The 26,388-nt window shown below is 34.6% G+C and overlaps 2 protein-coding genes and 1 pseudogene across 2 annotated transcripts; all 3 read right to left on the reverse strand.

Moving 5' to 3' along the window:
- Nucleotides 1-668: 668 nt before the first annotated feature.
- Nucleotides 669-1,787, reverse strand: LOC134254074 (uncharacterized). Its single transcript, XM_062736638.1, has 2 exons — nt 1,343-1,787; nt 669-1,161 (listed from the first exon to the last, which is right to left on the reverse strand). The coding sequence occupies exons 1-2, from the start codon at nt 1,611-1,613 to the stop codon at nt 1,019-1,021; spliced, it is 414 nt and encodes a 137-aa protein (XP_062592622.1). The 5' UTR covers nt 1,614-1,787; the 3' UTR covers nt 669-1,018.
- Nucleotides 1,788-2,029: 242 nt separating this feature from the next.
- LOC134254073 (uncharacterized) lies at nt 2,030-5,832 on the reverse strand (annotated as a pseudogene).
- A 1,238-nt stretch (nt 5,833-7,070) lies between these two features.
- On the reverse strand, nt 7,071-25,353 carry LOC134254069 (phospholipid-transporting ATPase ABCA1-like). Its single transcript, XM_062736632.1, has 45 exons — nt 25,203-25,353; nt 24,792-24,925; nt 24,142-24,269; nt 23,675-23,929; nt 23,449-23,532; nt 22,983-23,226; nt 22,490-22,629; nt 22,241-22,357; nt 21,810-22,004; nt 21,524-21,617; nt 21,217-21,331; nt 20,728-20,904; nt 20,243-20,465; nt 19,863-20,084; nt 19,350-19,671; nt 18,894-19,068; nt 18,499-18,630; nt 18,240-18,379; nt 17,988-18,129; nt 17,389-17,659; nt 17,115-17,232; nt 16,784-17,004; nt 16,579-16,660; nt 16,219-16,341; nt 15,872-15,996; nt 15,382-15,524; nt 15,162-15,263; nt 14,970-15,076; nt 14,740-14,860; nt 14,263-14,449; nt 12,887-13,056; nt 12,508-12,685; nt 12,277-12,392; nt 11,928-12,078; nt 11,651-11,774; nt 11,162-11,291; nt 10,913-11,033; nt 10,101-10,282; nt 9,154-9,295; nt 8,872-9,006; nt 8,656-8,759; nt 8,388-8,480; nt 7,993-8,233; nt 7,662-7,740; nt 7,071-7,379 (listed from the first exon to the last, which is right to left on the reverse strand). Exons 1-45 carry the CDS (start codon nt 25,322-25,324, stop codon nt 7,228-7,230), a joined length of 6,879 nt encoding a protein of 2,292 aa, XP_062592616.1. The 5' UTR covers nt 25,325-25,353; the 3' UTR covers nt 7,071-7,227.
- Nucleotides 25,354-26,388: the final 1,035 nt, after the last annotated feature.

Here is a 26,388-nt window from a genome sequence, read left to right on the forward strand (position 1 = left end):
GGTCTTATCACAAGGATGAAATATGAAAACTATGAAAGCAATAGCCCTAACCCTTTAAAATTTTTGATCAGTGTTTTTTTAAGTAGTTCCAAGGTCAAGGTCAAAGGGTCAAAGTTCTTGGTATCCAATGAAAGGTCTTCTCACAAGGATTACATATGTGAAGTATGAGAGCACTAGCCCTTATCGTTCAAAAATAATGGCCAAGGTTAAAGTTTTTTCGTACGTACGAAAATCTCCAAGCTCAAGGTCAAAATGTCAAAGTTGCTGCTTGTGTACAGGAATGTGCCAAAACCATCAGGAAAGTTTGCAGCAATGTTTGCAGCAAGCTTGCAACAATGTTTGCGGCAAGCTTGCAGTAAGGTTTCAACATTTGGAAAATCCAGTGTTTGCTGCAGACTTGCAGCAAACCTCATTTGCATGGAAAAATGTCTGCTGAAAGCTAGCTGCATAATTGCCGCAAACTTGCTGCAAACACCATGGCTTTGTATAGACTGTCATGCTTTCTTTAGCAACATTGTCGCAAGCTTGCAGCAATGTTTGTTGCAAGTTTGCAGCAATGTTTGCTGCAGACTTGCAGCAAATATTTGCAGAAAGGCAATATATTTTTGTTAAAGGAAATACATTCATTTTGATTTTTTTGTAACAAGAAATATAGCTTCTGTAGTAAAATAAATACCATTAAATCAAGATTGAGAAAAAATTTACTAAGACCCTATTCGCCAACCAGCAAATGACGTGAATGCATGAACATCAACGAATATGGTCGAAGAACCAAATGTTGCAGCTGTTGTTCGAAGGTTTACATTATGTCCCTTTTTAATGACTACTACCACTGTTGATGAGTCAGAGTCATAATTTCCATTCCTTGTATCAGTGACCGATCCTCCCACAATTGCACCATTCACCATGAGATTTATATAGTGAGCTCCGCCGGGGTCAGTATTGATGGTCCAAGTAAAGACGTATGTCCCATTTGAGGGTGCGACAAATGTTCCGCTGTATTTGCTGTATCCATTCCCTAGGTTTGTTTTGATGACGTCAAAAAAGTATGATGGTTACTTGGCGTCGGTTCTGATTTGGACATGTAAGCATAGAAGGGGATTGAGTGTGCTGGTTCTGGGGTAGAAGGTGTGGTAGTTATTTGTCCAATCAAAAGTCGACCTGATAATGGGAAAGAAAATGTGATCTTCCACAAACTGCTTAATCTGTGCCTTTTTTTTCTTTAAAAGCTAAAAAGTTATCGAAAATAAACTCCTGAATAAGAGTCGAAGAGAGAGAGTCTCTTAAAGTAAGAAAAATTAAATATGTACCAAGGAAGCTAGATAATTACTTATTGACTTACGATTCCGCATCTCCGATTTTGAAACAATTGACTCTTCTTGTCCTTCTTCCAATACTTCAAATTTTTGCAGTTTTGAAACCTTTGACTTCAGATCCCACAACTCGGTTTTCAAAATTTCGTTTTCCTTTTCCAGCCTACGATTATTATTGCTTAGGTTTTTCAAGACTTTTTTAATTGCAGCACTGTCATCTTCAACTGGATCACCGACAACAATATGACACACAGCAAAAAATATCAAATAATATGGTTTATTGAAATGGCTAAGGCTCATGTTCCTATAGTCCTATGGCTAATTTTTATGATAAGAATTACTAAACAGTTCAAGAATAGTAGGTCAAACAAATGAATTGCTGATAATTTGTACCATGCATTGAATTCCAGTGCAATATCTTGGCTGGTCGTCAATAATACCAATCAAAGATAGAGCGCCTTCGGATTGAGAATAAGAAACAGAACAGACTGTTCCAATAAGCTTTTTTTTTTTCAAAGATATGATATATAAGAGTACATGTATGATATATGTAGTGAACTAGTCAATAGTTTGAAAATTATTATTTAATTCGGCTGCTTTATGTGGATTTTTTTCTCGCTTTTCCTACAAATGAAACGTCCATTTCCACAAAATTTCGTTTACAACTGAATAAACCACAAAAAAGAAAGCATTCATTGTAAATAAATTTGAAAAAAGTTTTATTTTCGTAAGTTTGCTCTAAATTTTCCATCCACTGAAGCACGTGAAGGCATGGATGTCAACATAGATTTCCGCTCGATCACTCGCAGATGTGGTGCGAAGGTTGACGCTGTCGCCGCTGTTTAAGGACACCACCACTGTCGACGAGTCAGAGTCATAATCGTTTGCTTCTTGTGTGTCTGTCAAGGTTCCCCCAACCACAGCATTGTTGACCATTAAGTTTATGAAGTGGGCGCCGTGTGGATTTGTGTTGATCGTCCAAGTGAACACATATGCCCCTGCTGTAGGTGCCACAAACGTCCCGCTATATTTATTGTAACCATTTCCGAGATTGGTTTTCGTGACGTCAAAGATAAGAGTGTGGTGGTTGCTCGGTGTTGGTTCTGTTTTGGACATGTAAGCGTAAAATGCTATCGGTTCCATGGGTACTGGGGTAGGTACAAGAAGACGACCTGCAAACACAATGAGATGTTTCTTGAAGCAAGCGTTTACAACGTTTTCTGACTTACGATTTGTCCAGTTTTATAAAATGTATTCCAGTATTATGAAATGTTTTGCGGTTTCTGCTCAAAATCAGGTTTTTTGTCTTTAATGTTATGCACATGTAAAAACACATGATCCTCACTTGGTAGTCACTTGAGACCAGTAGCCCAATTGTCATATATTTACATCTACTGAATATTTTCTCCTTTATTTCTTAAGAAAACCCATTGCGTTAATCACTGCATGAACTACATTAGGCATGTCGCCTGTACAGAATTCTTGATCCGTCGCTGTTCCATCAATGAAACGTATAAAGACGTTCGCATGATTAATACAATAATTAATTTTTTTAATCCTACTTTAAATGATTATTTAAACAGATATAAATATAAACAATAAAATGTCTTTCTTTGTTTGTTATTACTGGAATTAACGGTCGCAGCTATTGCATAAAAAATTTACGTAACCCGCGTAAGCGGGTTATGTTATGTATTTTTTCTGCAACAGCTGCTTCCGTTAATTCCAGTAATAACAAACAAAGAAAGCATTTTATAGTTTAAATGATAGCCCGTTAGGTAATACAATATAACATCCAAATAGGAATAAAACTTTACAAATCCTCGCAATACAAGGAATCCGCGTCGCCGCCCAACGGTAACGTGTCGACTCAGGACCGCTGGCATTGCGAGGATGGTCTTAACGGTGCAAAAAAGAATATTATTCAGCTAGAAATATTTTAAGTCCGCTTAAGGACAACCGATACGTTCCTCAATGATATATAATTTTCGCCTAGATTTTGTCATTGAATTATTACTACCTAAACATGTTTCCTCACAAAAAATTGGGGTAAATTACCAGGCATTTGTGCAAGATAGCAGAGGGTAGTGTTTCCTAAATAATCCTTTTGGGAAAATGCTTAATTTGCCAATATCACATTTTTTGGTGTTTCAAATTTTTTAAGAATTAGAAATCTGTGAAGAAAACAAAAGGTAATTAGATTTTTTTTGATATTTTTCATACATAATGAAGATATACAAAATAGAAATTTGAGGAACGTATCGTTATGGCACGCCAAATTTACAAAAATGAGCTAAACATAGTTTCACAGTCGATAAACTAGGTTTATCGGTTTAAACTAAAGTTTACAGACTGTAAACTATAGTTAACATAGGGCGAATTTGTTTCTTAAAAACTGGGTTTAGTTTTGAACGAGTTTTGTAAACTGTTCATTTGTTCCACAAACTGGTTTTAAACTAGTTTAAACCCAGAACCGGTTTTCCATTTGTTTTGGCTGTAACTGAAACCAGTTTGTTAAACCAACCAAACCACCTCCGATGGTGGTTTATTCGGTTTACGAAAGAGCGGGAAATATTCCAGTATGGCGGTGATGAAAGTTGGTGACTATTCTTATAAAGAAAAAAATAAAGACAAACAACTCTTTTGACTAAAATGCCACATTCTAATATGTGATGTTTTATATATAAGGCTTCAGAGAAAAGATAAATGCTGCATATTGAAAATAATGGTGTTTGTTCAATAATAATGAACAGAATATGTTAAATTGACCTTTTCAAAAATAAGTTTTGAATCATTTGGACAAACTTCAACATGTATGATAAATTGTAGAACATACTGTAAAGACAGCTAAATTACTGGAAATCTAAGGAGTAATTATGAATACCTGAGTGTTTATCTTTCCATGTGTTAAAAATGTGGAAATTGCTAATTTGATTAATCTTTGAGGCAATAAAAATATAAATACTTCACTTTAACTTTAAGTAAGATAATAAAAAAATATGAATATATTATAATTTCTTGGATTCTTTTATTAAGAAAAAGATTTTCACAAATTTATTTGCATGTGTAATATTTGGTTAATACATATATTGTTCTGCATCTTTTTGACGCCATCTTGTATAAACTGTTCATTTGTTTTACCGAGGTAAACCGGATTGAAATTTAAACCAGTTTGAAAAACTAGTTTTAAACCTTAAATCAAAACCTGAACCAGTTTATGTGCAACAAATTCGCCCAAAGTTAATCTATATTTTACATCTATGGCACGCCAAATTCACAAAAAGGAGCCAATCATAGTTTCACAATTGATAAACTAGGTTTATCGGTTGTTAACTATAGTTTACGGACTGTAAATAAATAATAATTAACGCGATAATCTATGTTTCAGAATCGTAAACTATACTTAACACTGAAAACAATCATTTGCGATTGCAAAACATAGATTATCTGATAAATACAGTTTCACGATTTGTAAACTATGGTTTACAACTCTTAACTATAGTTAACGATCTGATAAATATAGTTTCACGATTTGTGAAATTATGATTAACAACTCTTAACTATAGTTAACGATCTGATAAATATAGTTTCACAATTTGTGAAATTATGATTAACAATTCTTAACTATAGTTCACGATTGTAAATTATAGTTTACAGACGTGAATCTATGTTTTTCAACAAAATCTATTGTTAACGTTTTATTACAGACAGATAAACTTAGATTAGCATTCGTAAACTATAGTTAACAACCGTTAAATATAGTTTACAGTCAATAAACCTAGTTTATCCAATGTAAAACTATGTTTAGCTCATTTTTGTGAATTTGGCGTGCCATATATCGTTTTGGATATTCTTTGTGATCTATGTTCCAAGAAGGAGCATAAAAAAATTCTACCAAAAATGGTTGCTGCTAGTATTTATGTATTCCTAGAATTTTCAGTGCTCCAATCTTTTTTTTTTCTTTTTTTTTATTAGCTCTGGAAACTTATAACCTATTTTGGAATATTACATGCATAGTCCAAACAGGATCTTATAATTGTTTGACAGTTGGATCCTATGTGGTCCCTACCTGTTGAATACCTGATATATAAGAAACATGTATACATAAAAAAGTATGATGCTTACGTCCTTTTGTTGGTATATTTCTATACGACGGTTTTCCTGATTCGTCTAGCAATGGGCTGCTCTGATGTACAGAATTGCTTTCCTTTTCAATCTTGTCAAAATTTTCCTTCGTACGCAAATCTTCGTTCTTCAACAGTTCACCTTGTTTGGTTAAATCAAAAGTTTTGGTTTTAAGAAATTCGTTTTCTTCGGTCAGAGCCTCAACTTTGATTTTAAGAACATTATCGCTCTCAATTAAGTGTTACGATTTTCTCATTTTGTTGTCCATTAACTTTTTTACATTCTCGATTTCATCTTTTAATGAAGTTATTTCGTCGGCATTGCTCAATGTTAGAATGAATACAACAACTAAAGCTATAGAATATATTCCTCTTGGAGCCATATTTCAGTAATTCAGTAAGATGGCTGCTTTTGATAAGAGAATGTACAGTATGAATAGATAAAAGGTCATCGGGGGCCTTTGTACTTAAGTTTTTGACCATTTTAATAAGAAATGCATTTGAAATAGTAATATTTTAATTTATAATATAAAAATATTCATATTTCATGCTAACAACAGCCATGATAGATTCTTATTCTTATAATGGGTACATCATCAATTTTTAGCTCTTCTGGTCTCTGACCAGTAGAAATTAATTTAATAAGAAATGCATTTGTAATAGTAATATTTTAATTTATAATATATTCATATTTCATGCTAACAACAGCCATGATAGATTCTTATTCTTATAATGGGTACATCATCAATTTTTAGCTCTACTGGTCAGAGACCAGAAGAGCTTATGCGATAGTAAGGTGTCCGTCGTCCGTCCGTCTGTCCAGCTGTCTGTCCGTCTGTCTGTAAACAATTTTTCAAAACGCTACTCCTCCTACAGCTTTGGTCTGATTTCAAAATAACTTGGCACACAAGTAGACTAGACTAAGATACGTTAAATGGTGCATTGGTTTTTGATTTCAATGAACGGTGTTGCCATGGTTACGAAAAATAGAAATTACTGTGAAATACATTCAAAATGCTATTCCTTTTACAGTTTTGGTCTGATTTCAATATAACTTGGCACACAAGTAGACTACACTTAGATACATAAAATAGTGCATCGGCTTTTGATTTCGATGAACGATGTTGCCATGGTTACTAAAAACAGAATTTTCTGTGAAATTCCTTTAAAATGCTACTCCTTCTATAGTTTTGGTCTGATTTCAATATAATTTGGCACACAAGTAGGCTACACTGTGATACATACTAGTAATTTAGTGCATCAGTTTTGATTTCGATGAACGGTGTCGCCATGGTTACTAAAAATAGAATTTTCTGTGAAATTCCTTCAAAACGCTACTCTTCCTACAGTTTTGGTCTGGTGGCAATGGCTTCTTTTCTCATCCTTTGTTATAAGTACAAACCAGTAGAGCTACAGTCTCAACAGAGACGTCTGGTTATTTATTTATTTGATACGATACATTATAGTCCAGACTTTATGACATCATTGACAGCTTACAAAAACTGTTTTTCGTTAGCTCCTATCAGATATGGCACAAATGTTAAAGTCTTTGGACTGCAATGGTTACCAGTTGTTAAAACCTAACTCAGGTAAAAAAGATGGGTTTCAGAAATTATAAAAAAAATTACTTGAAAAAATTCAAAATTTTTATTGCATATAAATAAAGATCTTGTCATTTAATCAGAAAACACACAGTACATAGCACATTAAAGCCATAAATAAATAACATTAATACAACACAACCATCCAAAATAAATAAAAACATTTTAAAATCTGCACAAGTAATTAATTCAAACATCAGTTTCTTCTAATTCTGATACGAATGCTGTATTGACATAAATTGGGTCATCAGCCTCACTTCCAATCAGATGTATGGTACTTCCTGTTTGGCTGACTCTCAGACTCTGAAGGTACTGAGTCTCCAGGGAATGGACGTTCTCACCTGAAATATTAGCGAGGTTAAGTTTAAATATTATTTCATGCATGATAAATCATTCATAATTAGAATTTCATTAGCTGCAGTTGAAAAACGTAGTATTACTTGCATGAAAACAAACTGAACAAGTTTTTGTACACTAGGTCAAGCAAAATTTTCCATAGCTTTGTTTTTTAACTGAGGAAAAGTATAAATCTAAGCTCAGCAATTTGGGACATTTCTTAGTAATAAATGACAACCATGAGAGAAAATGCAATGAGCATTTTTTTTAAATGTTATTTTAACTACCTGTGGCTTGAGTAGTATCTGGGATATTTTCTTCCTCAGGAAGAACATCAGTCTGATTCTTGGCAAAATTAATAAACACCTAAAACGAGAAGAAAGTTAATTTAGAAGAAGGCTGTACTCATCCCCACCCTTTCTCTCTTGACTGATTGTTTATGTATTCAAATTTTATAACCTTAATCTTTGAACATTGATAAAAGCAAGCATCATACTTTTAAGTTTATCGTTAGTTGAAGGCTGAAGTTAAAGGCTGAAAAAAGATTACTTATCATTTTAAGTTTGATATGAATAAGACTATAGTTTGATATGAATAAGACTCAAGCTCAAAACTGACCTGATCCAGTGTGGTTTGTGACACAGAATAATCCTCTATAGAGAACTCATGCCGTACAGACTCAATCTGACCAAATATGTAGGACAGTTTGATGGTGGGGCCCAGCTGATACTGAAGCATGTTGTGATGTTTCTCCTTCAGAGTGCTGCCAGGGAACATTGTGTTTATGTAGCGCTCAACTGGCTCCAGGTTAGGGTTAGCTCCCGAGACTCGAATCAGAATAGTATAGCCATCCCCAAATCTGTACCACAAAATATTAATCATATATTAAGGAATGTAGAGTACGTAAACATAAAAAAAATTAATTGATCAAAATTACTTTGCAAGTTTTCCTCTGATATTGATTAACGTCTGAATAAAAATGGCACATATATTAGAAAAATATATCTACAGACCTGTTTTTCAAGTGCTGAATACTGCCAATACATCTAAACTTTCCATTGACCATGATGGCTAACCTGCCACACAGAGCTTCGCATTCTTCCATACTGTGAAATAAATTACATAAAAGGAACTTAAAATTTTGTTTACAGGAAAATGTCATTGTCATCAGTGACCTTCAGAAACAATTCTCCCTACATATAAAGATAACAGTGTTTATAATCTCTGAACCCTTTTCAAATGATAAATGCCTGAGCATGAAGTAAAAACATATTAATTTACCTGTGGGAAGTCAATATGATTGAGCGGCCATCTTTGACAATACTGTTTATACAGGTCCATAAAAAGCGCCGGGCTTTCGGATCCATACCAGTGGTAGGCTCATCCTGGAGAACAACAAAATACCATTAGGCTGCACTGCAGTAAAAGTTTTTTTTTCTACACTTAAGCATGCGTGAAGTGTTTTCCATTGTTTTAAAATTATTAAATAGAACTCACCAGGAAGATGACTTTAGGATTTCCCAGTAGAGCTATCGCTGTGGACAGTTTCCTTTTGTTTCCCCCTGAGTACCCCCCTGATAGTTTGTTAGCATAAGGAATCAGTCCCAACTTCTTGATTCCCCAGTCAGCCACCTGTTAATGAAAGCAATTAAAAATCTATAGATTTCTGTTTAAAACACCTTTAAACATCTCACTTAAAAAAATGAATAAACTTTAACAATCTAAATGCAACTTTTTCTGAAATATGGTAACATACAGTGAAGAATTCTTAATTTTCACCTTGTTGACATCTTTTTCGGGAATTCCCCGTAGTCGAGCATAAAATATTAGCACTTCTTTAGATGTAAGTAAAAAGTCATAGGCATCAAACTGTGGACAATAGCCTACAGACTTCCGTACAGTGTCAATTTCATCTATAACACTGAAACACAAAAGTAGATAATTAATATTAAATTATTTGTTTAGTAATCTAGTCAGTAAGAAATTTGGATATATAATATTTGCAATATTATAGTATTCATTTTCATTAGGTATTTAATTGAATTGACAAAAACAACTGAAAATTATATATAAATGTATCATTTAAAACTGACTCAAATAAGGCCAAAAAAAAATTAATCAATAGTTTCTCAGGCCAAAAAAATCAAAATTCAATGTGGCAGGCAGGCTTTTTTTTTTTAACAGGTTGACAGGTTTTACACCTTTTTTAAGCCATTTGTTCAATAAAATGATAATATCTACTATAATTAAATTCTTAATTTTTGTTCTCTGAAATTAGTTATAATATGTATTCAACTTTAAATAATGCTATTCCAAATTTTTATTTTAAAGTTAATTCATCAAATATTGTAAATTTTGAAGAAATATTTACTATAATAAAAACGTCTATCTTAGCATTTCTGAAAAGGGGAATAACTCAATTTTCTTTTTAAACTTGGAAAAATAGAAAATTGAGTTATTTCCCTTTTCAATATGTCAATAAAATTGAACAGTGCGGCCGTTTTTGAACTGATGCGGCGGTGCCTGAGAAACTGTTGATTAATTTTTTTTGGCCTAACTTGAGAAAACTTTTTTTTTTTCAAAAATTTGAAAGAGTTTATTAAGAAGCATAAATAAAAATTTAAGCTATTTCTTGCAAAAATTTTCCTTAAAGATCTCTAATTGGAATTTCAGTAAAATTTACTTTATTTCAAGATCAAAGTAAAATCAAGAAATGAGGTTATAACCTATGACCAGCAATGTAAGCTGCTCCACTGGATATTGGAATATCTCCTGTCAACATTTTAAATGTTGTAGTTTTCCCTGCTCCATTTACCCCCAACAATCCAAAACACTGTCCCCTGGAAATTCCCACACACAGCCGATCTACAGCTGTGTGCTTAGATTTTCCCTCTGCCATTCTATAAATCTGTAAGTTGAAAATAATTAAACTCTTTACCCATAGGGCTTTATGCTAAATTTGATCACACACAAACTTTTATCTTGATCTCAAAAAATGTTTCAAAGTGATACTTTATCTACATGTATTTAGTATATTTAATGTAAAGGTATTTAAATTAGTTCATGTACATGTATAAGCATATTTAAGCATCTACTTCAACTAAACAAGCAGCAATTCATTCCAACTAGGTCGCCCGCGTGGCGCAGCGGTTAGAGCCTCTGCTCTAGAGTCGTAAAGTAAGGAGTTGATCCTTGGGTCACAGGTTTGAATACCACTGTGGGACGTGGAGACCAGTCCTTCGGATGAGACTGTATAAACCAAGATCCCATGTCACAGTAGGTGCTGGCACAAAAAAGATCCCTCCCTGCTCACTGGCCCTGAGTGCCGAGTATAGGACAAAATTTGCAGCTCTCCACCAGCAAATGGTGGCGTTTCCATATGAGTGAAAAATTCTCGAGAGGGAATTAAACAATATACAATCAATCAATCATTCCCACTACATTACATATCACCTGCCAAATTGATGACAGACCTTGTATAATGTAACGTGATTCAGTTGTACCTAATAGTATATTATTTAACATGGTTAAGTTGTACCTTGGTCATGTTTTCGACCCTGACTACGTCCTCCGCTGCCCCTCCCTCTAACACCCGCCTCCTCTCCTTCTCCACGTCTAGATCATCCTCCCCGTACGGATAGTCCTTCATTGTGATCTGTCTGTCAGGGACAAAATAACGTTAAATAGCGAGATAAATACTCAGTACAGCAGGATAATGAATTAAATATATTATTTAAATATTCCTAGAACATGTGGTATTGAAATTTAGTAAATTATTTTATGTTACCTTGGCTTCAAACAGAAGTTGTATTCAATGAGAAGGTTGAGGAAAAAGAACAAGGTCCCTTGCAGGAACAAAGCCAGGATGTTCTTCCCCACCATATCAAACTGAAGGGGGGATACACGACTCTTCATATCTGTCCAAATCATATAAAATATGTTTTACAGTGACAAAACTGTAAAAATACTACAGGCAGCAGCATATTTTTCTATAGCACATTGTACACATACTATAATATGTTCTTGTAACAAACTTTTTGTTTTCTTTTGATCAAAGATGCTGGCTAAAACTGAAAACTAATTCCTTGGTCTTTAATGTAAATGTTCGGCTCAAACTGCTATAAAATTAACTGTTAGAAATTAATAGTAAAGCTGGTTCGTCTCTCCTTTCTAAGTTGGAGGAGGGAAGCCGAGATATGAACCAAGTGTTTCCTATAAAACATTTTTATGAACAAAACACTGAACTTAAAATCACCTGTTTTGGGGGTGAACTTACTGAATTTTTTGAATGCATCAGAATAGAGTTGGTTCCTTGACATCTCCATTAATCCCAGACCCAGACAATACTGAGGAAAAATCAACATCACGTTCTTCAACAGTTCATTGATGTACTGCAGTTGCTGAAAATTGAGAGGAACTTCATGTACATATAGTATGTTTGTAAATTTCAGGTGACATACATTTTATTTCATTTAAATTAAAATTTACATGCACATATAATTAAATTATGAAAATTTCTGGAGAATATTGCATATAATTCATGATAAACAAACCTCATCTTCCTCTGCAAGAAGTTCTAAAATAAACGTGGACAGGGTGGACGTGGTCCCAATAAAGATATTTATAGATTTCAAAGTCACCATGGCAGTGCTGGCCACATTAAACACACGAGAGAAGGGGTACATCATGGGAATCAATGCATAGCTAAATTAAAAAGCCTCCATAGTTTCAATATATTCCTTGTAAGTCAAAAAATGAATATTATCTTTTAAAATCTATTGCAGTAAGGCCTGTTTAATCCATGCATTTGCCATTTATCCAAATGCTTCACCTTTAAAAATTAGAGAACAGAATTTATATTTTTAATAAATTTAGTAAACAGTAAATATTGAGTTCTCTTACCCAAACATGATAAGCAGTAGAATGAGACAGGGAAGGTTGGTGGGGCTGACATATGCCTCCACCTGGAACCCCAGGAAGATACACACACACAGCACACAGGAGATGGAGTAATTCAGCTGCAACAAAATATAAGGTATCAGAATAAGCAAAATGGTCTGGAATGTCAAGTGCTCTTAAAAATAATGACGGAATTCAAAAGTCATTAAGATTTAATTAAGTAATAATTCATACCATGTCCCAGAGAAAGTTGGTTGACCAGTATATGGCCGGATTGACCCCGCTAACAAACTGAAGATGTTTAGAATTGGAGATCCTCTCCTCAATCAGAATCATAACAAAGCTGGCTGGGATAAAAGACATGGCAAAGATAACACAGGTCGCCACCAGCACGTCAGCCTTACTGTTAAATCTGGAAAGATTCATATTATAAAAGGATTTAAAAACATTTTTATTATATATTTCTTAAATGATTTCCTCTGAATCTATGAAACTATTGCCTATTTACATGTATATTTTACTTAATGAATTGAAAATTACTTGAACTACTGCTTTTTTTTTTAATCTTTTTGGTCCAACATGTGTACTTACTTGGACCACTGCTTATACTTACTTGGACTCCTGCTGTGACTGTTGCTGGGACAGCTGTAGGGGGTGGTTGATGACCGTGATACCATACTGGGAGGGGTCCTTGTTACGGGGAAGCTTACTCCTCAATATCACATTGTTCACCACATTCATGTAGGACACCACCGCAATGTAACCCTTGTTGTTGTACCAAACCTAATAACCAAGTCAAATATTATAAAATGAGAAAATGAACCTTGCTTGATCTACTTCTGTTCTGGTTTTAAAAACTGAACACAACAGCCATTGTACATGTACGAGGGCCGTTCAAAATTATGCGGACTTGTTGCACTGAAAAAATATTTGACGACATAATCGGCCAAAATGACACACATAATATAAAAGAATCTTTACTTATATTGTCTTCAAAATTTCATATGAAAATGTTGTAAATTGGTATCAATTTTGAGTGATTTATCAGGACATATCATTGAGTGACGGAGCCGCAAAATCTTCCACGTCACAGGCATTATGAAAAAATATGTGACTGAGCTTTCATTTTCTCAAAATTTTCCAAAGAGTACATGTACAGTTTGAGTTACCTTATCTACTCAACATCCAAACACCATTTCTTGTCGAGCTTAAAAATCTATTAAACAAGTGAAGAATATTCTATTTTTGTTTTAAAACCAAAAACTGCAAGTATTTATGAGATATAGTTTGATATTGGTGACTCTCAATCACATTCTTTACTGTCCGATTAATGTTTTCGTCGATAATCTTCTTCTAGGCCTCCCGTATAGCCTTTTTACAGAGGTCTAACAGTCTAAAATTTCATTTTGCTATTTGTGGACGAATGTCACGAATACCCTAGTTTACTACATGTTTTATTATGCATATTTTGGATCTATGTTGGCGATATCTCGAGCATTACACATAATTTAACAAAAGTGTGGTGCGCCGTCAATTCAGGAGACGTCATTTTCACAGTCGTTTTCACGGGAATTGCATCAGGAAAAATCACTATATTTCTGTTAGTAGTTCAAATATCATGTCAGAAATCTAAATACATAATAACAGAACAATTTAAAGATACATTTGAGAAAGTTGTCGAAAAATATCGCGAATTATAGAAAATTAATGAGTTAAATTTTGGATTTCGCATGCTTTTGCTTCAATTTTTTTTGTCGTGCTCCATACCTCTCCATCAGCGATATCAACATACCGATAATTTTCGTAGAATTTTTTTAAAATACAGAAATATTGCCCAAAATTTATCGGAATCTTTAAGATACATATTTCTGTGAAATTTCATAACTATATGACGTCTGTAAGAGTAAATAATAGCAGAGTATGCGTAATTTTTGAACGGCCCTCGTATATTCAAAATTCTTTTAAATATAAAATTTACTCATCAGTTACCTTGGCAATATCTTCTGTTGCCATTGTGTTTAATAACAGAGCAACATTGCTCCAGATTTTGTTGTTGTCTATGCCGTATGACTTGTCAGAGGTCTTCACAGAGGAGAATTTCTGTAGTAACTCATGTACATTCTTATTGTTCAGTTTGGCTAGCTTAGTCTTCTCTCCAAAAGAAAATCCTCCAAATCTGAAAAATAGAGAAATTTAATGACACTGATGTGATGGGATGATGAGTAATTATATAATCAAAACCTGTAGGGTGTATAATATATACTGATGGATTTCAGCTGCACATTTAGTAAACAAGAAGGTCATAGTTCTATGGCACACTGTTAGAAAATTGAACTCCAAAAAATTAAAGTCTGAGCAAGGTACAGTGTATTACTAAAACAGAGTGGCTGACAGACCTCTTGTTTTCTTCTTTGTCAAGCAGAACACTAAAAAACTGATCAATTTTATAAGTTTTCAAAACAATACCTTTTTCCAATGAACTGGTCATTCGTCTTCAGTAACCAATCAGAAATGTTTCTGTCTGTGAGGTCATACAGGTAATCTGTGGAGGCCAGCATCTGTAAGGGAGGCTCTGGACCTACTGCTCCTATAGGCAGGAAGAATTAAAGTAAATTAAACCAAAATCAAATGTTTATCCAAAATATGGTACTATCAAAATTTTAATTTCTTTATTTTATAGCTTGACAACAATGTACCTTTTGGACAATACTGTACACCCGTGCTACATGAACAATCCTGTGTCTGGTTGCTGCTAGTGTCCGTTATATATATGGCTGCATACTGAGGTCGACAAGGGTACTCCCTATAAATTAATAAAAATAAATTTAGAAAATATTTAAAAACATTACCTTATACTTGTCTTAAAATATCTTAGATGATTAACTTACTGTAATGTATAGACCTCTGGATCCAGACAGCGGTTGCCTATGCCGTAATCAGATTTCAATGTTCTGACCAGGTTATTACCCAAACGAGAATTTTCATCCAAACTAAAACGATTAAATCAAATATCTGTGGTAAACACTAAGACACTTGTAATATTCATTTTCCATCATCAACATAAAACTTAGGGGATTTTGAAGTATTAAGGCCTTAATTTCATAATACCTGTAGAACATATATAAATGTGGGTCATTTCTCTTTGGTGTAAAATGCCAGGGGTGCAGAGTCATTGGCTGGGGTTCTGCAAAGGGAGATTCTATTTTGGCAAACACCATGGATATCAGGATAAATAGCACTGGCATGACAATCTGTGAAAAAAAGAGTTTCTATTGAGTATTCACTACTAATCATAACTGAAAAAATCTTTGCTAAAACACTTAACTCTGTATTGTGCCCACCTCAATGATAATTTTTATACTTTGCAACAGTGTGTATTATAACTTTGTCATTCTAACATATATCTGGCATTTTTTTTAATCTTATGCATTTTTAAGTTGTCTGTACATGTATTCTCAATATAAGAAAAATGACACTCTCTCACTGTGAAAAACTTAAAAGTTTGTGATTTCTGTAAGAAATTCTTGAAACTCAATTGCCTACAAAGAACCTCACACATTATTGAAGCTTAATGTCTGAATTAGAGACATCATCTTACCTCACAAAGAAATCCTTTTTTGCTCCTTTTAAAATGATGAAATCTCTTGATAAGTAAAGCATAAAACTGCATGAACAAGAGTTTCTTCCCTTGTACTCTTTCTTGTAGCTCATGATTGAATCCATCTAAATTATTAAAAAATTTATACCGATTTTTAAAAATAATTGTGAATAAACAAACTAGTCCTAGCTTTTCATGACAATTTACTTTGTGTAAAACATGGATCTAAATCATTCATTATGAATCTTAAATATTAGAAATGATTGAACACTTTGCCCTAAAACTAAAATTTGATAAAATCACAGAATTTTTTAGTGTCATTTAAAAATGAAGAGTCCCCCTCCTACCAGCACTGCCCTCCTCCAGGTTGATTTTGTTGTTTTTCTCCTCCACAGACTGGGATCTGAGATACGAGGCCTTCCTGTTATGTCGGAAACTCAGATTGGTTACTGGCCGGGGCACTCTTCCTCCTGAAAAACATTGAAAAAAATGTGTCACAGTATGACTTTAAGATATTATTTCTTATTGATCACCCATATTTTTAGGGTGGTCATATTCTGTACTTCACCAAAATACATGCAGTTCCAATTTTTCAAATTTCTTAAAGCTTTTTCAAAAATTTCCTACATTCCTTAGGTGCTGCATTTATTGAATTGTCTGTGTTTTATAGACTTAATGGATATAACTATAGTTTATAGTTTGCTTACTATCTGTGTTTTCTTCCAATTTGTTTCTTTTCACTTCATCAGTCTGTTTTTCTCCATCCTCTTCAGCAACTTTTAAGAAAACCTGAAAAAATGTCAACAATTCTTTAGAATCTCAAAAAGTAAAAAAAAATTGTTTCAAAAACACTGGTATTTTTTTTTCAATATCTATAAATTATTTCAAAGTAATGATTTCATTAAAACACACCTCCTCCAGACTAGTGTCTGACACACCAAAGCTGGAGATTCCTAACTTTTTCCTGGATCTTTCTAACTCCATAAACAGGTCCTCGAAGTCTCCGTTGTGAGCGCTGGCCTCTGGTAACAGGAAGGTGACTTCTGTCGAGTTGTCCTCTACAAACTTAGCCTTCTTCACAAACTTCTTCACAAATGCCAACAGGCGCTTCCTAGTAAACTGGAGGAATTCATCTGGAAACAATAACCTTGGATTGCTTCATCAGTGAATTTGAGCATGAAAATCAACAACCTTTGAATATACTATTTAAAAAATTGATGGACGGTTTTGAGATTAAGCAGACCTGTTATGACAGTGGCCCCTGTGGTCCCTGCTCCACATACTGAGTGACAAGTCCCTTCCTCTTTCTTTAACTTCTCTACACAGGATATGCTATGGTGAATGGCCTCTGTCTCATCACCCTATAAAGAAACCATCATTACTATCCCCAATACTGTTATCAACATTTAGATGCTCATTTAATGATAATGCATTATTTTCATTGTACTTTATTCAATTCAAAATTCACAAAAAAAAGCCAATGTTTAAAATTGTGCTTGAAGAAAGCAATGTCTTACCCCTTTCTGATTTGCTTTTCTTCTTGGAGCTGGAATAGGACTTTTCCTTAAAGGGAGAGGACTCATCTGATCATTTCCACATTTATCTCCCTTGACTTCAGTGTGGTCTTCACTCAGGTTCCTGACTATTGTTAGATAGTAACCATTGCCATACTGAGATTTCAGAAAGAGGCTGGAGCCACAACAGCAGAGTTTTCCCTGGGAGATAATGGCTATCCTGTCTCCAAGCACGTCTGCTTCATCCATATGGTGGGTTGATAAAATTATAGTTCTACCTGAGGGTAGTAAAATAAATTCTGTCAATTTGGTGTGAGATACAGTCCAAACATGTAAATATTTTGTGCATTCATTAAAATGTCCTTATCTTGACTAAACAACTTTTAAAATGCCAAATGAAATGAAATACAAGCAGAAACTTCTTTAATATTGTGTAACTTTACCACAATACAAAAATAACAGGTTTTCTAACTTTACCATATTACAGAAATAACAGGTTTTTGCATCATGTAACATAAAAGTCAAACTTGAATTACAGCAGTGGCATTTTTAAAAAACCCTTTCTTTGTCTATGTACCATTAAAACCCTTCCTTAGGTCTACCTACCTTCTTTGTATTTGAGCAGTAATTCCCAGATTGACCTCCTTGAGTAAGGATCCACTCCTGCTGTAGGCTCATCCAGTATAACTGTCTTCACATGTCCTACAAATGCTATTGCTACAGACAGCTTTCTCTTCATTCCACCTAGAAATAATTGAGGTCAAAGTACCAGTATTAGATATTTACCATTTACAAGTATAACAAAATTCAATAATTTTTTCCCTGTTCATTACTACATTTTTTTTAATGCCTACCTGACAACATGTGAGGAAATGCATGCTTCCTGTGACTCAGTCCTACATCCTTAATCATTGGATTGATCTCATTAGCCGTCTCCTGTAGACTTAGACCTTTTAACTGTGAATAAAACCAGAGGTGTTCCCTCACCGTCATACTGAAAAGCAAAGGGTAAAAATAAATCAGGGTGAAAATGTCTAGTTGAGGACATATTCAATACATGCACAGTATCAAAGAAACGTGCAGTAAACATCAGATACTCTTGGACTGCCTTACAATTGGAACAGTAGGTCGTGCTGCGGACACACTCCTAGACTCTGTCTTATCTCATCCATATCCTTCCTGATGTCTTTTCCATAAATGTATGCAGTGCCATCTGTAGGCGGAAACATCCCTGTCAGAATAGACCTAAAAGATAAAAAAGATTTTTTTAAAATATTTTGTAGACTCAGTAAACATTGAAAACTTAGTAAACATTGCTTTTCTTTTTATACTTCCAAATTGTGACTGAAGATCCTACCTATCCTTTTATCTTCAGGATATGATCTAACTTAAGGGTTTGTCAAACTACAAGGATATGGATAACAACATGCATGTAATATCAAAGGATCTATATTCAATTCAAGCAAGCATTGATGGTTATATAGGACAGGTTATTTTTCTACACATACATGGTGGTGGTTTTGCCAGCTCCATTGTGACCCAGAAAGGAAGTGATCTGTCCCTCGTAGAAGTTGAGACTCAGTCCATTAACAGCCACCTTGTTACCCTCAGTGTACACCTTCTTCAGACCCCGGATACCCACACCCAAGGTTTTATCTTGTGGCTCATCCTCTACTGGTTTACCTGTTCAAAGAAAGACACAACCTTAATAATAATATCAAATATTTCAATCAAAAATATACAAACATGCATATATGAATATTTAAATACTATATTCATATACCTAAAGTTTTCTTTTCCATGTTGGTTTCACAAACTTTTTTCATTACTGGTACGGTACTTAAAAATTACATCTACTACATATTATAAGAAGTTCAATAGATATATATCATGCAAGAGGGGACCAGCCTGATACCAGTTCATACATAATTATCTATGATAGTAAAAAAGAAGTAATGTTTCACCTTCTGAATCAAAGTAAGGTGAAAGGCCCTCTTCTAAATTGCCTTCTTTGGTTTGGTTTCCACACCAGTAAGACTTCAGTACAAAGAAGTACCATGGCCTTGGGATTCCATATTCCCCTGGAAACACTGCCTCTATGTACCAAGTAAGCAGGCCATATAACACTGTGTCCACGAACATCATGATGATAATGTGCATCATGGAGAAATCGTCCCCAGTCATTGGACTGTCCCAGATATTGTGCCACTGTACCCCCACTGCCTGCTGCTCAAACTGGGATATCTTAAAGCAGCCAAAGCCAAAAGCAATACTGGAGGATAAACACTATTAGAAAAAGAGATAAAAAATAATTCATTGATACATGTATTACAAAATTCAGCTTCTATAGATGAGAATATTATCTGATTGATCATACATTTTTCTTCTCATTTTGTTATTAGAGTCAAAAACCACAAATTTAAAAATCATCCAAATAAAGTTAGCTAATTAAAAGAATTGACTTTTGAACTACTTACAATAGCCATTTTTTCTGGTAGATGTAGAACCTCCTGCCACCGTTTAGCTAAAACGTATGGGATGTATAAGGTGAAGTATAGGAAACCTGCACTACATGCTGCCAGGTTAGCCTGATGGAACAGCACACTGAAGAAGAAGCACTGCATGATGGTGGCCAGGGCAAAGGTACTGAAGAAGAACAGCAGAACGGTGGGGTCTGTGTGCTGGATGACTTTACCAAACTGAAAGTAGAAACAAATATTTCCATATAGCAATGGTTAGTGTGAGTTTCAGTCTTTTTCACATCTGAATTACCTAAATTTGAAAAACATACCTCACTTCTCTATTTAATCTAAAAGCAATTCAAAAAATTGGGAAATTAAAAATAACGGGGACTTACTTTCAATAGAATAACAAGAAGTCCCATGGTGAACATCATGACAACAAACGCATTGATGAACCAGGCCAGCCAGTGTACTCCATTACCCAATCCCATCATCCTCATCACTTCCTTTAACCTCTTCTCCTTTTCATACACAATATTCTTACACAACATGGCCACTGGTAGAATCCAGGCCAGGACGAGGAGCAAGGGAAGAACTATCTCAATGGCATATGTAAACCTGTAGAATGAAGTGTACATAACATGAAAGAGACTCTGATAGAAAATATAAGTAGGAGTCACTCAATTTTACAGAAACCATACTTATAAGTAACCTAGATACTACAAACATTGAAAATTACATTGTAACATAAGTATCTTATAGTTCTAAGTGAATCACAAATTAATAGTTATAATTAATAATCATAGTTAATATAAATTAATTCACAGTTAATATTTTTACTTCATCTGTTTTTGCCCTCGGAAATGCTCTATTGACTTACGAGTCCCTTATGTAGCAGGGGTATGGGAACTGCTCCACCATGACACCCACGTCCTTGTCGGAGCCAGTCTGTACCTTTATGATGGCGTGTTCCACCATGTCCTGGAGATAAGCAAATCCATAAGTCAGGAACTTTGTCTCTTTACCCGGGGTTCTCCTAGGACCAGGCTTGTACACTCTACAACCAGAGAGAGGACAGATATACTCGGGTCAGAGAGAGAGGAGGAGAGGCAAAAAGTCACAACAATCAGAAAACCTACCCTCCATTCCACTTCACTGAGAAAGTGACATGAGTAAAATTGCAAGAATCTTATCTTACCATAACTTTAAAATGATAATTGAAATGAAATAAAAAAATCAAGATGCAATAAACTGGATGCTTTCATTGTGGAATTCATTGCTTGACCCCACAGCATCCTTTGATAATCTGCCTACCAAATAATATGTACGTAAATAGGCAGGATTTGTTATAATTAACTAGGTCTCTTACTGGTCTAGTACTCTGTCTGTGGTGTCCACTCTGTCCGCGTCCATCCTTATTTTGTAGGAGACATGAGTAGGCAGTGAGTACTTGTGTGTTTCATTGTTGATATCAAACACCAAGGCTACAATACAAATAAAGCATTGGTCTTATATCGGGACTACAATTCAAATCAAACTTCAACAATGCTGTACATGTAATACTATCATGCTGTAATGCATAGATAACAAATACCTTTTATTTTTAATCTAAATATTACAAATTCAAAATCATTTGTATTAATATTTAAATATAATTATTTCCTTTGAATACCCACCACCCCACAGTGTGTTGTTTTCCACCATTTTTGTGCTTTCTGTGAGCATCTCTTCTTCTGTAGCAAATCCAACAAACTTGTCAAAAACCATGCACTGGAACACAAAAACATTGTTATTAACTTATGTTTCAAACTTGCCATTAACATAAGAATTTGGGAAATGGAAAGGAAAAGTTCATATCGATAATTTCTAAAATGACACCTGCTTAATAAAAGACTGTGAATCAATCTAAATGATAACAAATACAATCTTTCAATTTTTTTAAAGAGAAAAGTCTGCCATTACCTCTCCGTAATCGGCTAGGACCCTGGCCAGTGACTTGGTGAACTTGATGATGTCCCTCCAGTTATAGTTTCCGATGTCTGGGTTCCCGCTCAGCAGAGTCTTGGTGAATCGACAGATCCCCACGGTCTTAGTCTTACCAAAGGCTGACATAGTAATGTTCTCTACCAGGTCACACAGACAAGAGCCAGAAAACCTCTACAAGTCAAAACCATCCATTATCTAATCCTAAACTTTACTGCCATCAAGCTAACAGTATTAATTCATGTTCCAACTTTTAGTAATTTCTATCTTCTTGATTTTTTTAACCCCAATAACCAGAAAGGTAAAGAAAATTCAGACCATCAAATTCAGCTCATGTATTTAGAGTTTCCCAATCATTGAATAAAGAATCTCTGATGATAACGTATAGGATTTGATCATTGTTGACTTACTCTGAGAATATCATATGTTGAACTCCCAGCAAAGTGATTCTGTACAGACTCTATATAGCCTTCCCAGTCTTTGGCCAACTGTACAGCTCTGGCAAAGTCTGAGAATGTTTGATTAGCCTAAAGAAATGAAAAAGTTACATAAAGTTAGAATATAAAAACAGGCTATTCCTTGCTTACGGTAATTACTGAAGCCTGAAAATATGTGTATTCAAAGGGATTCAGTTTGTATGCTACAATTTTTGTTTGTACCTTTTCTATGATTTTCCTGACTGATGGTGTGTCAGGGGCATATGTGATCCTTCCGAGAACCACTGGTCTGAGATTTTTCCAAAGAATTTGAGTCTGGACATCCTCATTCAGGAAGTTGACCAGGTCTCGACACAATGGACCTACACAAAAACAGGAATCTTGTAGTCATCTCCGAATTATCAATGATTATTAAAATAATGTACACATTGGAATATTTATACAGTGAAACCTATCTAATCTGACATGCACTGGGAGACAAATTTTGTGTCAGAATAGACAAGGTGCCAGATTGCACAGTGTAAAAACATGGAAAAGAATAAAATTGGAAAGAAATAAACAGTCAGAATTTACAGTGTGACAGATTGCAGAGGTGTCAGATTAGACAGTTTTCACTGTAATTGTTCTTTTTCTAAAAATGTCAATTCCAGTTCTGTAGCTTCAATGAATAATTTAATATCACAGACAGTATTCCTTGAAATGCAGACAAACTTACGATCCTTTCCGTAATCATTAGTTGTTGTGCTCCCGTCTGATTCTCCCCTCGACAGTCGCCCATGAGATCGAAATCTCTCAAACAGGTCCTCAGAACGTTTGCTTTGTACACGTAAAAAAGAGTTGGCACCACAAACAAAGTCACCCAAGTTCTGGACAATCAGTGTGGAATTTATTTTCTTTTTATTCATGTCTCTGAAAAATTTCTCCATCTTCTTTATATCTAACTCCTTCAAGGATGTTAACTACAAAAGAAAACAAAAAATCATGAATTCCTCTGTGATGCTAAAATAAAGTCTATAATAATTATAATTTACTGAGGCTTGATGTTAAGTTCACAGATTGTATATATTTATTCTTCTGTGATAGCCTCAACCTAGTCTATGTGGCCTTGCTTTGAACCAACATTTATCTACATTGCATGACTTGACAAGTATGATAATGACAAGAATAATATGTTTACTCACATCACCTATAAGCTTCTTAAACCTTTTGTAGATATCTTGAACATTTGGAATTTTCTTTGTGTTCAGAAATATAAATTTAAACATCTGAAAAGAAAATAAGAGATATAGAAATACACACATGTGCATTTACATGCTTATCATTTAGCAAAACAACAGAAATGCAATTTTCAGAAGAGTGCTCTTGAAAGTTATTGCAAGATTTCTCTTAATTTTCTCAGTCAGATACCTGTATAAAAAATCTCTGGATGCTGAACTGAGCTCGGAAAGCCTGGTACATATGTTCAAGGTCGGCTTTGTCAAGGTCACAGATCTCCCTCTGACTGCGTTCCTTGGCCTCGTCGCTATGGAAATCAATGGTGTGTAACACACTTCCTGTGTCACAGATTCTCTGCCAGATCTCCAGGGCTGCTGGCTGTCTATGCTGTGAGTCAGGGCAGGTGTCAAAATCCTTAAATATCTTATTCAGACTTGGTTTGTTAAGCTAAAAAAGAGGACAATTAAAGCATAAAGTTGTAATGGAATACCATTCCCCTGGATCATCTTTTCAAATTTAAGTCTGAGTTAACTTTAAGGACTTGCTGTCAAATTTTTATCATAACAAGACATATTTTTAAAAATCTGTATACTTTTCTTTGACAAGACTACCTATTAAAATCTACCAGTACACTAATGAAAAATCTTTCCTATACATACCTGATTAAAGTCAAGGGTGGCATTCATGACATTTATTAAGACATCTAGAGACAGGTTGATTTTCTTCTCCTTTACAACATCACTGATGTTTTGGGGATTCCCCAAAACTGTTCCAATCCTTATTGCTCCTGTAAATAATTCCAGTGTAAATTATATACATAACAGCTACACTCTAATCCAGTTTAAACACCAGCAGATCTAAGGGCCTTAATGGTCACCTGAGTGTAATACTTGCTGTCCAGAAGTAAAAAAGATATTTTAGAGATTGAATGAATGTTAATGTTTTTAATCCCATCCTCAGGCCCCAGGGAGGTAGGGACTATTACATTTAGAAAATTTCTTTTCCCCATCACTTGTACAAGCTACATATAATGCCAACATTGGATGAAATTGGTTCAGAGGTTCCAAAGAAGAAACTGAAAAGTTTCAATATTTGTAAGTATACAGTGTACCTTTCATGACAGATTACAAATGAAATGGACAAACAGATAAGAACATAGCTGTCACGGGAGTGACTCAGGAGACCTTATAACAGAGTAATATTAATTTCATAGTTGAATGAGAGAGAATTAAACATTTATTTTATTGATGGTTTTGCCTCTGTTTTCTGACTGTAATGTGTATAAGGTGTACCAGCTCCCTGTGTATACCTGTGGTACTGCCACTGCTGATTTTGTTCATCAGCTGTGTAATGATTTCCCAGTCCTCCAGTAAATCACTGATCAACTCTCGGTCAATGTTGCTGTTCAGAATTTCCTCAATGTCAAAAACCAGATTTGTCAGTCTATTAACAGAAAATTGTAGATATAGCAAGAGACAGGAAAACAAGTTAAAAATATTGATTTTACAGTTGAACTTTGGTATCTCAAACACTGATATCTCAAATACTATGGTTATCGTGAAGTGACGTATTTTACCCTTGATATCTCAAATATCTTGTTTTTTTTGTGGTCTTTTCAAGTTTGAGATAACAAGGTTTGACTGTATTAGCATTTATGCTTCTTTTAGAATAACTTTTGGTTACAAAAGTTTATTTACCCTAACTGTCTAGGTCAACTTACATGGACTTTCCAAAGTTTCCCACATTTCCCGGTTCTTCATCCTGAGTGACTGTTTCATGACAAGTGTTATTAAAGGTACAAAAGAAAGACTGTAGAAATGGCAGTACTCCAGCACTAGGCATTGCCTTTCCGTCAAAATGACCTATAAGAAATCAGTGGTTAGGTCAAGGTGACATACATTCGGTAGTAAGGTGACTTACATTCAGTGGTAAGGTGACTTAAATTCAGTGGTAAGGTGACTTACATTTAGTGGTAAGGTCAAAGTGACTTACATTCAGTGGTAAGGTGACTTACATTCAGTAGTAAGGTCAAGGTGACATACATTTGGTAGTAAGGTTACTAACATTCAGTGGTTAGGTCAAGATGACATAAGTTTGGTAGCAAGGTGACTAACATTGAGTTTGTAAAGTGACTTACATTCATGGTTGTACTCTTGAAGGTCCGGTCGAGTTCTGACCAGCACTAGTACTAAGAGTAGGATGGTAGGGGTCACAATTTCAGCCAATAATCTGTACTGTGAAAGTAAAAGGTATAAATAATTATCTGGTATTGATAACTGATGCTGATTCATTGTTTATTCGAGAAACCTTTTTACAGAAACCTTTTAAGTAAGAAAAGAGGGATGAACAAAGGAAATCATACATAATAAGACTGGAAATAAACCTGATATCCCGTATCATAGTCAGGTATTATAACTAATGAGCTACCCAAACAAATATCCATGGTACATATAGCTTGACCTACTTAAACAGTTTCTTTTCCTTAAAGAAACACAACAACTTGTAAGGAATTACATGTACTAATTTGCATATAACCTAAACAAGTTCCCCAACAACCTATCACCAAAAGTATATAGTAGGAAAAAGGAATGAATTAAGAAATAATATGGCTGAACTTGGAATTGAACCTTGGTCCATTGCATATGTAGTCTCTTCAATTACTACATTCATCCCTTATACAGTTTTTTCCCTTGAAGACTCGCACAACAATCAAGCTTTCCTTTTCAGAAATGACTAATTTACATATATTAACCTCAAAAAGGCCCCAAAACTGGCCACTAAATAAAGAAAGAAAGGAGGAATTATTAAAGACAATATATGGCTGCATTGAACAGGTATAGAACCCAGGACTTTTTATCATTAGTCAGGTGCTCTAAACACTGAGCTACCAGGCTGATATCTACCAT

Source organism: Saccostrea cucullata, unplaced genomic scaffold (genome assembly GCF_032062105.1).
Source record: "Saccostrea cucullata isolate Sc308-1 unplaced genomic scaffold, CSIRO_AGI_Scuc_v1 ctg1411, whole genome shotgun sequence".
Taxonomy (NCBI): domain Eukaryota; kingdom Metazoa; phylum Mollusca; class Bivalvia; order Ostreida; family Ostreidae; genus Saccostrea; species Saccostrea cuccullata.

Bases quoted from the DNA above. Each gene is read 5' to 3' on its own strand.
- LOC134254074 (XM_062736638.1), bottom strand. From the start codon at position 1,613: ATGAGCCTTAGCCATTTCAATAAACCATATTATTTGATATTTTTTGCT. The intron at 1,162-1,342 runs GTAAGTCAATAA...TCCCATTATCAG, and splicing joins AAAATCGGAGATGCGGAATC to GTCGACTTTTGATTGGACAA.
- LOC134254069 (XM_062736632.1), bottom strand. From the start codon at position 25,324: ATGCCTAGTGCTGGAGTACTGCCATTTCTACAGTCTTTCTTTTGTACC. The intron at 16,342-16,578 runs GTAAGCAAACTA...AATGTTTTTCAG, and splicing joins ATTGGAAGAAAACACAGATA to GAGGAAGAGTGCCCCGGCCA. The intron at 12,686-12,886 runs GTAAGTATAAGC...GAATCTTTCCAG, and splicing joins CAGTCACAGCAGGAGTCCAA to ATTTAACAGTAAGGCTGACG.